This window comes from Vitis riparia, chromosome 12 (assembly GCF_004353265.1).
Source record: "Vitis riparia cultivar Riparia Gloire de Montpellier isolate 1030 chromosome 12, EGFV_Vit.rip_1.0, whole genome shotgun sequence".
NCBI classification, from domain to species: Eukaryota; Viridiplantae; Streptophyta; class Magnoliopsida; order Vitales; family Vitaceae; genus Vitis; species Vitis riparia.
In genome coordinates this window covers 3,611,991-3,626,156 of record NC_048442.1, presented here as the reverse complement: position 1 = coordinate 3,626,156, position 14,166 = coordinate 3,611,991, and the positions used below count along the sequence as shown (strand labels likewise).

Below are 14,166 nucleotides of genomic sequence, written 5' to 3'. Positions count from 1 at the left end.
AACCTGCATGATGCCTATTGACCTCACCTTCCAACACCAGCAGCGTAAAGGAGTGATCCCATCTTCACCCCATGACTACTCACAGCTGCAGGTGACAAGTTCAGCTACGAGGAATTGAACAGAGCAGACAAGGGAGAGGACTGCAACCCATTTGCATCCCCTCCTAAATTTTTTCTAACCAGCTAGTTTTGGATTTTCGGGTTTATGTAAACGCTACCAGCTAGTTTGTCTAGCAAATGATCATCTACCACAAAATTCTAAGCATAAAACTGTTTAGCATCAAATAAAGAAGACGAAACAGAGAAAATCTATGAGAAGTTCAAATACTTTATAATATTATGATTTTTCATTTTTCATTCAATATCTTGGTCTTGAACACCTCCACACACCATTTTCCTTGAAATGCAATCACGTAAGTTTTGTTTCTTCCCATTCTTAACTTCAACCAAAACAGAAAAGACAAAAGATGTATAAGCAGCATGTAGTGTAAACCAACGATGAGCGGATACTAAAGAAACTCCATTGTGGATTGAAGTCTCTCGCAGCCACCCATGGAAGACGAAAGTACTCTGTCCTGAAACAGAAGGAGGGTTTTAATGGATGTATACATTTATGCTGCTTTATAGAAAGAGAATGTGTTTCATGGTAATAATGATTCTAAAACCCTTACTCTTGCACTCAAGTCATATCTTGAAGACACAATAACCAGAGGCAGCAGAGAGAGGTTTTGTGGATCTGGACCATAATCAAACTAATAACAAAATGCACATACCTTAAAAGTGGATATAAGCAACAAATGTTGAAATCTCAGCAGCAGCCAAGGTCACTCATGAGTGCCTGCGTCTCTTAAAATTGTCCTCATTGTATGACTCCCAGTTCTTGTGATTGAGGCTGCTTAGGTCATCAAGCTCAGCAATAGCAAGCAAGTATTGGGTGAGCTTCACGAGCTCCTGATCACTGTCTCGGTTAGCATGAGCCTTCCTGAATGGCTTGATTGTCAAACCGTTCTGTGGGTTCATCACAAAATTTCTTCGAAGGTCATCAAACATGATGGTGTTTTTTGAACTGTAGAACTGCAAAAATAACAAGATACCACCAGTCTATTGTCAAGTAGGAAGATCATTGGGCCCACAAGAAAAATGCAATAATTCAATTTTCTATATAGCATTTGAAAATAATCTATTTTATATTTTGTAACATCTGCACGATATTCTTTGGTTTGAAATAATCATTTTAAGGTTTCAAAAGACGAGTTTCAATTTTTCCTATGATTTTGAGGAGGAGATCATTTTCCTTTTCTTTAATAAAGACTTATTTAACCAGCTATGGATTTGATGAAGACGAAGAGAAAAGAAAAACTAGGGGAGGAAAAAAAAAAATGGAATATCAGACCTCAGGAAATTGACCCCATATCAAACCAAGTGGCTTGCAATCAAAGGGCCCACGAGAATCTGAATGAACTGTAATCATTGCTAAATGGTCCAGAAGAGCTGTAATCTTGTAATTAGGATTGTTGAGTACCCCAAGTTGTCCCATCTTCAATTCAACCCACTTCATGCTGCAGATAGGAAACAGATCAACTATAGCATCATACATCTCCCTAAGGGAAAAAGGATTCAACAGGCACCTCAATTGAAAGGCACTTCCATTTAAGGACAGGAGGTTCTAGGTTTGATTCCTGAGCCTCCCCATTACATGGTTTATTGGAGAGTTTCATCATATAAATGTGTTTTTAATGAGTTCTCCAAAGATGGACTAATGGTTACCATGTCATAACAAAAGGAGAAAGGACTCACTAGTTTGTGATATCAACCACATGTACACACACATGTTCACATGATGGAAATCCTACCATCAGATAAGATGTCATCATGCTTGCCGCTATCATGCAGATTAAATCTTAGGAACTAGATCATCCAAATAAAAAGGTAAATTAGAATTTTATTTTTATATTTATAAAAGGAAATTTCACAATCTATAAATTGACTGACTACAGATGTCCTATCAACTTGCTATTATGAAAGCAGGATTTATGAGGACATCTTATCCAACAGAAGTCATCATGAAATATGGACCACAAAAAGTTAAAGGAGGATGCAAAATAAGTTTAGCACTAGGTGTAATTTAAGACATGTGGAGAGCGCGCTCACACACAAAGATAAAGGCATCACAAGTCAAGCATATTTCAACAAATGGAAGTGCATGACATTTGGAAGCTTTTATGCCAAATAGGAAATCTTTTATAAAATAAATTCATAAAATCATAAAAAGAGGAAGAACAGAGTAGCAGTGTTTTTAGTTATGGCAAACAGATTCATCATTCTTTCCATGAAATGCGCTTGCAAAAAGGTGAGAAAAAAGGGGAAATCTGACCTGGTTGCAGACCATATTATGATATCATACTCAGCATATACAGCTGAGAGAAACTCATGAAGATCTGCACGAGACAATATTTAAATCATTTGTCACTAGAACAAACACAAAAGACTAAAGTACAATTGCCACAAAGGGACTGCTTACAAGGTCGCATTAGTTCAAGAGGGTTCTCTGCTGTTGAACGGTGATCAAATAGAGTATAATCGATATCCAGTACAAGCAGTTTTTTCCCCTCACGGCATGGGTTCCGGAGTTCAATCTATAATTGAAGACCAAACAAAAGGAACATTATAGACATTCAGAACGAGTTTCAAACAGTGCCAACGTATTCTACAAGTTCTAATCTCTGCATACAAGTTAAAAATGCCATTTGAAGAAGCATCAGTCACATCACAGTAAGATATTCTGCATAAGAGGACTACTATGTGGTGAATAGTTAAAGATGCAAAGACTCTTTTGTCCTAAATATGATTTAAACCTAGGAAACCAATGGAGAAAGTATCATGGAAAAGTTTGGAAACCATTAATAACAACAAAATGAAGCAACATTTTTGTAAATAACAGCCATGTAAATAGATGAATTGATTCGAATGGGAAAGGGAAGCAGTATAGGAAAATATATACATTTTTAGATTTTTATAGGCAAATAGAAAATTTATTAGAAAATGCCAAAGAGAGGGAAAAACATTGGCATAAGGAAAGTCTTCTCAGTCTTGGTAAATGGATCCCTTTCAGGTTTCTTCCAAAGCTCTAAGGGGTTGAGACAAGGAGACCCTTTGTCCCCATATCTCTTCATTCTAGCAATGGAAACTCTCTCTCTCGTATTCTGCTCAGGGCTAAAGAAGGGGCTTTTATTGATGGTTTCTTCATAAGGGGTAGAAATGGTTTGGGGGTGGAAGTCTCCCACTTGTTATTTGCATATGACACACTCATTCTTTGTGATGCTAGCAAGGAGAACTTGGAGTACTTGAGTTGGATCTTCATGTGGTTTGAAGCGATATCAAGGCCAAAGGTCAACCTAGAGAAAAGTGAGTTGATCCTTGTTGGAGATGTCTCAAACTTGAAGGAGCTTGTTGGTATTTTTGGTTGTAAGGTGGGTGCTCTTCCTACCACCTATTTTGGCCTACCTTTGGGAGCCCCTCACAAGTCCTATAGGGTTTGGGAAGGAGTGGAAGAATGCTTTCAGAAAAGGTTTGCTTTGTGGAAAAGACAATTTCTTTCAAAGGGGGAAGGACAGACTTTGATAAAGAGCACTTTATCTAGCTTACCTATTTATTTCATGTCTATCTTTGCCATGTCAAGAAGGGTAACTATGAGATTGGAAAAAATGTAGAGGGATTTTCTATGGGGAGGGAGAGCTTTGACTCACAAGCTGTATTTGGTGAACTGGTTTGTTTGTTGCATGGAAAAACAAAAAGGGGGTTTGGACATCAGAAATTTATCCATCCTTAATAAGGCATTGTTAGGAAAATGGTCCTGCAGATTTGTGAGTGAAAGGAAGATATGGGTAATTGTAGGAAAGTATGAGCAAGAAAGAGGGGGGTTGGTGCACTAAAGAAGTGAGAGAGGGGTATGATGTGGGTGTGTGGAAGACAATCAAAGGTGGATGGGAGGTTCTCAAGGACAAAACAGGGTTTAGGTTTGGAGCCAGCAACAAGGTGAAATTCTAGATAGACAAATGGTGTGGGACACTTCTTTAAGGGAATTGTTTCTAGCTCTTTATTCTATAGCCTCCTCAAAAGATGCTTAGGTGGTTAACATCTGAGATGATAGTAGCTAGGGTTCTAGGTTTGTTAGACAACTACATGATTGGGAGCTTGAGGAGGTGGATGTATTTTTTGGGAGATTGCATGACTACTCCATTAGCGCTAAGGATACTATAGTGTGATTGGGGTCAAAGAATGACACCTTCTCAGTTAAGTCTTTCTACTCCTCTTTGGCTTGTATGAGAGTGGAGCCTTTCCCTCATGATATAGTTTGGAATTTTTGGGTCCCAATGAGAGAGTTTTTTTTACTTGGGAAATTACATGGGCTAGGATTTTGACTCTGGATCAGCTCAAAAAGAGGGGTTGGAAGATTCTTAATAGATGTTACATGTGCAAAGATGATAAAAAAACGAGTGATCATATTCTCCTCCATTGCACGAAAGCATGCAATTTGTGGCAATTGGTTTTTGCATTGTTGTATGTATAGTGGATGATGTGCTCTTCAATTAGGGGGTTTCTCTTTAGCTGGGGTCATTCCTTTGTTGGGAAAAAAAGAAAAAAGGTTTGGAAGGTTACTCCATTATGTGTTCTGGACCATATGGAGGGAGAGAAATAGGAGAACCTTCGATAATTGTGAAAGCTTAGATCAAACAATTAAAAATTCTTTCTTAAATATTTTTTGGGATCGGGTTAAATTGTATATTAGCAACAACTCTTTGTCAATGTTAGGATTTGTGGATTGGTTAGGCTATATGTAGAGCGTGTTTGCTAGTTTTGTGTTTTCACTCTTCTTTTTGGGTCTTGTGGCTACTTTGTATACATCGTGTATACCCTCTTTTATTTATAATACATTTTCTTTATCTATCAAAAAAAAAAAAATGTAGGGAAAACCCAACCAGAAAAGAAGAAAAGCCCCAAAAGGCTAATAAAGGTGTTGGCCCAAGCCAACCTATCAATGAAGTTCAAAAAGGATTTCACCCATTCCCAATAAATCCTTACACCATACAAATGGAGATTTGAAAACCAAAAAAAATCAGAATCAGCTTCAACATTGCCAAGCTTCAAAAGTTCCTGGTTTCTGCTCCTCCCTAAGGGGCCAAATTAAATTTACAAAGGCTATTCTCCATACCTTTTTCTTTTACCTAAGAAATACTCATTCCAGCTAGAAAGGGTCTTCTTTGTTGACTTGGGCAAAACCCAAGACACACCAAATGTAGAGCATAGAAGAATCAAAAGGCAACAGGCTACTTAACAATAGACATGGGGATGATTTTCCAATTTTTCATGCGGCTTGCACATGCAACACCAATTTACTAAGACTCTACCCTTTCTCATCAGCTGATTGATGATAAAGATCTTCTTTTACCACAGTTCCTACACAGAATCCAACCTTTGACAAGACACTGGATCCCCATAATGTCCTTGATGTAAAAGAGAGTTTCTATATAAGAGAGCTCCTGAAAAACAATTTCAACAAAAAGCAACACCTTTGGAGACACTTTACTGGCTTATATATTCTGACTTTGAAATGTGAAATACTTGACATTACAAGTGCACAAGTGACCAAATTGCAAATAATTAATGCTACTTGAGCATTTAATAAGGATTAGGAACATTTGCACAAGTGACCACATCACTGAAAGACAAGTTGCCTTCCTATGATTAAAGCATGCCAAGGCACGAAAAAGGCTTAAGGTGCATTCGGGTGGTTCTTTGCTGTTTCAGATTGTGGCATGCACACAAGGATGCCTTTTGTGGGTTTTCGCTCTTTTTTTTTTCTCTCCCTTTCTATACACATAGATATGCACATGCCAATCTGCAATGCAAAAGAATACATCCTCAGTTCTTTGTTCTAAATTTCTAATCTGCTTTTGACTAATCCCAAGTGCATAATTTTAATAGAATTATTTTGCTAACCTAACATAGTTTCATGACAGATTCCCTCTTTCACACACACAAATCTCCATTGTGGGTGAATTAGTACACCTTCTATTTTTTGTTATAATCTTTTCTTGAATAATTCAATGCACATAATTGTGATACAATCGTTTTTCTAAAATGGAAAAGTTTCATCATTGGTTTTCTTCGCAAGTATGTTTATTATATAATTCTCTAAAGCATGTGCCTTATTTTGAATGGGCATGCTCCTTGCACTTAGACTCAAAGATATTATTACACTTCTGCCTTTGAAACCATTGATGGTAACAAGCATCTTTTAACAAGATATGGTCCCTTTTGATGCATAAAAAGGGATAGGAAACAAAAACCCTAGTTGTGCTGTACAAAGTGAGAACACAAAAGGTATTCACTGTCCACACACCCAAAATGGAAGGCCAAAGCAAATAAAGACAATGAATTTTCATTTGCTTTGGTAGCAGTGGCAGCCAAGAAAACAGTGTTGCCAAAGTGCTTTATCCTTGAAGCAGACATAACTGGCTATATTGAGGTAGTGATACCAGCAGGATGAGCTGGTTGTTAAAGCTAGAGGCTAGCTTCATTTGCATCAATTCCATCCACATCCATGTGGTACTGGTTGATGTATATCAAACTGTGGCACCTTTTATCAGAGGGTTAAGCCTTCCTCAAGTAGGTAAGTAAAATGGCTATTAACATCTCAGGGGTCCAGGGGTAGATCCCAACTAAGTTCTCATGACCTATTGGTTGATGATGGCGTTCTAGTTGGCTCATCTTTTCCCATTGTTCAGGGACACAATTTCAAGTCAACTGCTCAACAAGATCACTGCAGTCAATAAATAAATGGGAGAGACTGAGATCTAATCATGAGATATAGGGGAGCTGACTCCAGAACAGACCCAACTATCCCAGTATAAAATTTATTTGTCATCTGTTATCCGGGTTTAGGAGAGTGTGAGAGAGAATCTTTAACAAAGTCTAATACATGAAACAGAAAAATTGGAAAATAAGTTTGGATGCAGGAAAGGAAGAATGACTAAGAATGACTGGGGAGCTTTACATATCTACTTATTTAAGAATCTTATGGAAGGCTACAATTGAAAGGTCTTGAACAGCTCAAACTGCATATATTTGTGAAGAGAATTTTATTGAAAAAGAAGTGGAAAAAACGACAACATGTTCCTAACTGCTGCCTTCTATTTTGCCTCTGATTCAGAAAAGAGCTGCTTGGACAAAGACTAATGCAAGAACATCAATGAACCAATGTTTAGTGTAATATAACATGTAAAAACAGTAATTGTGATTCATACATCAGCTAGCTAGTTAGCCAATTATGAAGAAGATAATTATCGATTCTACATTTCCAAAGCATTCATAAACATCTCTCATTAGAGAGTAAAAAATCATAACCCCCTCCACCCTCACCTCCCCAATTCAAAATTGCCCACGATGATGCATATCCAAGTTCAAAAATCTTAGCCAAAAATTGAATACCTCCACACTTATTTCCATAATGATAACCCAAAACACAACAATTCATTTCAAAATTTTTTGTATTAACAGTGACTGACCTTGTATTGATAAATACGTCTTCTCAATTTCTGCTTATTGACCTCTTTATCTTTGATATCAGTAGATTCATCTTGCCCAAGTTCAAAATCATCAATTATCTCGGGCGAATCCACTTGATCCACAATTATATCGTCTTCAACGGTACTGGAAATTAGAAATAAAATCAGAAACATGTACACCAAATCAAAATAATTAATTCAGAAATCAGACAAATGTCAGCACCAAATTGAACTGCTCACCAGTCTGAAATTTACCAAGATCTCTGTGATGATTACAGGTATCACCCTCAAAAAATAGAGCTATTTGATACCAATGATTGTTATTTTACTTTCGTTAACATAAAACTTTTTGAAGAGACTGCTTGGTTGTCAGAAACTATTGGGAAAATGAAGGGGAAAGGAAAAGAAGAAGAAAGAGAAAAGAAAGGCCAGTTTGGGCCAAATGTATCTCTGCCATTATTCCAATAACTTCTCAACTGCTAAACTTAGATTCAATTTGGACCAAGAAAAAGAGAAATGGAAGGTAAATGCCGAAAATTCAAAAATTAAGTCCTCGTTCAATCTATTTTCAGCATTTTCTTTCCTTCTCTTTAACCTTTCGAACATTCAAACCGAGTTTTTAAAACCCCCAATTCTTCCAAACCCAGTAAGCATCACAATTTTGTTCTCACCAGTACCATCACCACCACTCCAAACTCAAACCATCCAAACAAGAAAATTTGAAACGCCAAGCCCAAAGCTTCCATTTGACTGCCACGAAAACTTAAGGAAAACGCAAGAAAATCAAGTTTTGATCTTTTTGGGTGTTTGAAATGCTGATGAATCACCCAACTATTGGATTGTACTTAAATTAGTTCTCCATGGCCCAAAACAATCAAAGTGTCGGTTTCCAAGGCTAAAATTACGATCATTGTTGGTTCGTCAGAAAAATTAGGAGCAGGGACAAAAAAGAAGCAAAATTTTTTTAACATTATGCAATGTCATATTGAAAAAAAAAAAAGACCAAAAGGCAACCGGACTAGAAATGGACGATCCGCTTGTTTGGATGACGAGAAAACGGAGGAAAACAGAAGGCAAAATCAAAATTTCGATCTTTTTGTGGCATTTGAAAGCACCAAAACCTCACCCAACACTTGAATTAACTAAATTCAGTTATCCCAAACCCAAAACAGTCAAGCCCCAGTTAATTACCACAATCACTGTCTGATTCCCGAGAAAATCAGAAAACCAAAAGATAGAAAAATTTTCTTAACCTCAAATACACACAGAAAAAAAAAAAAAAAAAAAAAACAAGAAATTGGGTCCCTAAAAAACCATCCTCCGTCCGTCTGATTGGCGAGAAACGGAGGAAAATAAAAGAGAAAACAAAAATGAGAATATACCCAATCATCGTCATCTTGAGAGACGGCTTGAGGGGGAGGTGAGAGAGAAGAACTGAGTCATCGGCCAGTTTCGAGCCGAGTTTGGGGTAGAGAAGCTTCTGGCGCTTGGGGAGAACATTGGTGAGTTGGCAGATTCGGCGCTTCAACTCGCCCACCGAGTCGTCTCCGCAGACTCGGACTGTGTACTCGTTGCCGCTCCACTTAACCGTCAGCGTCAGCTCCTCCTCCGATAATGATGACGACGCCATTGCTCTCTCTCTCTCTCTGATTCTTTGAGTGTAAAATAAAAGCTTTCTGGGTTTTGGTCCTTGGATCCTTGTTTTGAGGGGTTTAGGACTTTAGGTTGTGTTTGGACAAAAGGAAAATGGGAGAAAAAGCAAAATATATATATATATATATACTTTAATTTTCACCGTCTCCATTTTTATTTTTGAAAATGCTAATTTGTTCAGATCTTTTCTTTCCCCGTTTTTATGGGGATATTTGATTTAAAAGTCAAAATTGTTGTCCATAAGATTTTTTCCAAGATTTGTGGGGATATCTGATTAAGAAGTCAAAATTGTTTATAGATGTAAGTAGAAAGACAAAGAAACAGGGGAAGAATCAAAAGATATTTTCATTAGCAAGTCTTTCTATTTTATCCCTTTTACATGGAGTCAGAAAAATATTTACATTCATGTGAATGGAAATATTTTATAACACTTCCCTTGAATGATTATAATAATATCGCCTTATTAAAGAAAAATCAAATGTGAAAAACTATAATGAAAAAAAAAAGCGGTGATATTCTTCAACTAATATGATCATTATGACTACCTTCTTAAAAGCTTTTCTAGTATAACCCAATAAAATAAAACCTAAATAAAAGAAAAAATAGTGTGATATATTTATGTTATTATTCTCTTTCTCTCTCTCTCTCTCTCTCGTGTCAATATAATTATGTTTTCTTTTAACACGTTAACCAATAGATCTCTCGATCATGGCTTTTATAAATAAATATATTAGATTATCATATGAGTGAATCTATTGAACATCAATTTCACATTTTTCTTAGAGTTTTTTAGTACAAAAGAATTTGGTGGAGATATGTTTGATTTTGTCACAGTTTATAAATCATTGTTTAATTTTTGCACTACAAGTAATATTATTTTCATATAACTTGGTAGCATTATCTTTGATAAATGGTAGTTCACATGATTGTTGAATATTTTAGACCATTGACCTTAACGGTACATATTTACAATTTACTTCATGAATTGCGATAATCTCTGAATGATTTGAAAAGGTGGGTACTTTTGTTTACTCAATTGATCTTCATGATATATTATAGATAAATATATACCCATTTAAGATCAAGCTTTGTGGGGGTCTATAAGATAACCAACATTCACATATCCAAGTAATTGATATTTCGATCCTATCAAATAAAACAAACTCATGTTGGTTATTCCATGAAGATATCTTAGTACATGTTTTACTTTATTCAAGTGTCTTTTAGTTGATGTAGAACTATATTTTGCAAGCAAGTTAACAAAGAATGCTATATTTGGTCATATGCTATTTGCAAGATATATCAATATATTAATAACACTACAATAAGGTATGTTTGGATCAATTTTTTTTTTTTTTTTTATCTTCTTTACAACGAACGAGGTCCTTTTTTTTTTTTTACTTCAAATAAACAAATTACCATTTTAGAATTTAATGGATGTAATTTGTTCATATGGAAGCACTTTAAGACTTTCTTTATATATGTTGATTGATGGACTAATATTTTATTTCTGAAGTGTTTGATCTGCGAGTTAAGACAAAAATTTATTTTCCTAAAATCTTTCATTTCAAATAATTTATTGTTCTTGTGAACTCTTCAAAAGTCCCAACAAGATTTAAATCATTAACTTACATTGCAATAACTACAAATCCAATTTCTAATTTCTTAATGAAAATGCATAGACACAAAGTTATTCATGTACCCTTCTTTAAGTAGGTATTCATTAAGTTGATTGTACCACGACCAATCCATTTTAATAATCATAGGATGAGATGACATTCGCTTCTGGGAATGACACAAAACCAGTCATACAAGATTAGTGGTTTTTAAGTAAAAACTCGTTGTTCTATTCAACAACTAGAATAAATGAAATCAATTATAAATATTTAGTAAATCTACATTCCTGATATTATTTGCATAGGAGCACATTCGTGGTATGAAAAATAATAAAATCTTTTCTAGCATATCTTCTTTAATAACCTTTTCTCTCCATAGCTTCATTTGGGGAGTTAATTGAATAGTGTAGAGTCATATTGGCTGATAGACTTAAAATTTGTAATCTCAAATACAACCAATCATATGAGCTTTAGGCAACAAAAAAAGTCTTTAAGTGGTCATATCATTCTCTCATATTACTCTTGGGAATGAGAGGTCCTTTATTGTGAGTTATTCACTTTTTAATCCTTCATCAATATAATGATGAAGGAATATTAAGGTTTTTGCACGATTCCGCAGGGACACATCATTTCCTTCCTTAATAGTTATCCCAAGATTTATGACATCTAAGTGGATTTAAATATATGATATCCATGATAAATGGTTTCTTCTCAAGATATTAAGGGCAACAAAGTCAAGTTTGGTGAAATTTGACATTATTTGAGAATTGTGTATGAAATATTTTAATTAAAAAATATTAAAGCAAATAAAACTATAACATTTTTAGAAACCTTAGGCTTGTTTGACATCATAACGTTTTCATAAATAGTTCTACTATATCATATGGCATAATCATAACATCAAATCTTTCAATCATTCAACTTGCTTGCTTTTCCTTATTTTCAATCTTATTTTTTGCTTACTGAAGTTTCAAAAACAAGTTGGTGCAAAAATCCTTCAATTATAAAATTACAGTTTCAAATTCTTTCCTAAATAATTGAATAATGAAGCATCTCCAAATGACCTTAAACTAAAAGTCGAGCTCCTCAACAAATAAGTCCTAGGATTGCCAAGACATTAATACACTAGGTAACCCCCCACCCCCCCCCCCCCCCCCCCTCCCCCCCCTCCCTCTCCCTCTCTCTCTCTCTCTCTCTCTCTCTCTCTCTCTCTCTCTCTCTCTCTCTCTCTCTCTCTCTCTCTCTCTCTCTCTCTCTCTCTCTCTCTCTCTCTCTCTCTCTCAATAACTACGATAAATTCATGCAATATTCTTAATATTGCTTCAAGATTGGAATAATTAAATCTCTCAACATTGTTTTGAAATAGATTAAACCCCCTCCCCTCCCCTCCCCTCCCCTCCCCTCCCCTCTCTCTCTCTCAATAACTACGAGAAATTCATGCAATATTCTTAATATTGCTTCAAGATTGGAATAATTAAATCTCTCAACATTGTTTTGAAATAGATTAAAAACATTGAATATATCTACAATATGTTCATGATGTCTATATTTTTTGTTTACCTATCTTCTTTTCATAGTTTCTTCAACATTTTAATGACATTATTGATACTCCATAATACCCCCTTTATAGCAATTCTTTATGGTGAACAACTAAATTTTTATTTTATATCTCTAAAATTTTATGAATTTTCACATCAAAATATCTACATACCTGATTTTTCCCTCATGGAAGTAGTGACTATTATTGACTTACTTTCTATTTCTCTCCATACGGTATGAGTATTGAGAACTCAACCTTGTTCAATTCTATCAATCCTAAAAGAGATAAGATTATAACGGACGATTATAGGCTTAGAAAAAACTAGCAACGAAGCGGTTTTGGTAAACCTAGGGGCCCAATGGTTTCTACCTACACTTCCAAATGTCATTTCTTTCTTGACACTTATTGCTTCACTGAAACGGCGGTTTTGGCGAAACCAGCAAACCCGCATGCAAACCAGCAATTATATATAGTCTTATCTCTTACTCTTTCTTTCTATCCCATGGCAAGAGGTAGAGTGAAGTCTAACAATGGTGTTGGTGAACTAGGGGCCGAGGGGGTCCTTCACCAAATCAAGCATGAATCTCTAGTTGAGATCGTGAGATACAAAGAGTGCATGCATAACCATGCAGCCTCCATGGGTTACTATACCATCGATGGATGTTGTGAGTTTGTGAAAGGTGGGGAGGATGGAACTCCAGAATCTCTTCTTTGTGCTGCTTGTGAATGCCACCGGAGCTTCCATCGGAAGGAGGTCCTTTTCCATGACGGCACAACCGAAGTTTGGTACCTCCCTCGCCCTGTGACAATTGTTGCTGCTCCAATCCCATTACCACATAATATCTTTCTGTACAATTTGAGGGCCCCACCACTGAATCAACATCAGAATGAGGTACCATCTGAGATACTCAGAGAAGGAGAAACCAAGGTGGAAATGGAAGGAACGAAGAAGCCGAGAACAAAGCTGACGAAGGAGCAGAAGGAAAGAATGAGTGCTTTCGCTGAAAGGTTAGGTTGGAAATCACACAGGCATAATGACGAAGAAATTCGCAAGTTCTGCTCTGATATTGGGATTAGTCGTAGAGTGTTCAAAGTTTGGTTAAACAATAACAGATATGGGAAGGGGGCTGCTCTACCACCCTCATCATCAGCATCGCCACCGCCACCGCCACAACAACCATCATCACCACCTCCATCGATGCCACCGCTACCCCCCACCTTTTGCTCAAGCTAGCATATGACTATTTATTGAACCTCTGCTTGGGAAAAAGGATTGAAAATTTTAAAATTAGTCTTTCATTTCAAATGTTTTGTTTTTCTTTGTTCTGTTCTGAACTGAACCATGACCACCATGACAACCATTTTATGGCCGTTTTTGGTGGTTGTGATTTTCAGCTTTTAGTCATTTAGAGTCTTCTTTTTTTCGTGAATTCCTAGGTAGAGTATGCATGCTTACCTTTGTTTGTTTGGGTTTAAAATTTGTCTCCTTTCTTTTATCCTATATCTTCCTTTTGCACCCTTTTTTATGCTTGCAAATCATTTAATTTGATCTTCCAAATTAATTTCTTAGGCAATTAAGTGAATTTCAACATGGGTGTGGATAACTTTAAGCTCAAATCTAATGAATGTTAGCTAATATGCAGCCTCACTTATCATTATTGGGGATTTTTTTTATAGGGCAAACAAATGAAAGGTTCATAAACAAATAGAATGGTAAACAATCTCTTTCTAGTTTTTATAGCACATGAACAAAATAGTGTGAAAAATAGTATCATCATCTTTCTTTGGAA

The 14,166-nt window shown here is 36.0% G+C and overlaps 2 protein-coding genes across 2 annotated transcripts; one reads left to right on the top strand and one right to left on the bottom strand.

The window, feature by feature from the left end:
• Positions 1-309: 309 nt before the first annotated feature.
• LOC117927260 (ubiquitin-like domain-containing CTD phosphatase) lies at positions 310-9,295 on the bottom strand. The gene is made up of 7 exons (XM_034846711.1): positions 8,950-9,295; positions 7,568-7,712; positions 2,521-2,635; positions 2,374-2,437; positions 1,393-1,558; positions 773-1,073; positions 310-574 (listed from the first exon to the last, which is right to left on the bottom strand). The coding sequence occupies exons 1-6, from the start codon at positions 9,195-9,197 to the stop codon at positions 828-830; spliced, it is 984 nt and encodes a 327-aa protein (XP_034702602.1). The 5' UTR covers positions 9,198-9,295; the 3' UTR covers positions 310-574; positions 773-827.
• A 3,583-nt stretch (positions 9,296-12,878) lies between these two features.
• Positions 12,879-13,610, top strand: LOC117926845 (zinc-finger homeodomain protein 2-like). The gene has a single exon (XM_034846135.1). It carries the CDS (start codon positions 12,879-12,881, stop codon positions 13,608-13,610), a length of 732 nt encoding a protein of 243 aa, XP_034702026.1.
• Positions 13,611-14,166: the final 556 nt, after the last annotated feature.

What these genes read in the sequence shown, in the direction of transcription:
- LOC117927260 (XM_034846711.1), bottom strand. Translation starts at nt 9,197, where the DNA reads ATGGCGTCGTCATCATTATCGGAGGAGGAGCTGACGCTGACGGTTAAG. An exon ending in GACGTATTTATCAATACAAG is followed by an intron (nt 2,636 to 7,567) that starts GTCAGTCACTGT and finishes CTTCAATTATAG; the next exon opens with ATTGAACTCCGGAACCCATG. An exon ending in ATAATATGGTCTGCAACCAG is followed by an intron (nt 1,559 to 2,373) that starts GTCAGATTTCCC and finishes TCCTATCTGCAG; the next exon opens with CATGAAGTGGGTTGAATTGA.
- LOC117926845 (XM_034846135.1), top strand. Translation starts at nt 12,879, where the DNA reads ATGGCAAGAGGTAGAGTGAAGTCTAACAATGGTGTTGGTGAACTAGGG.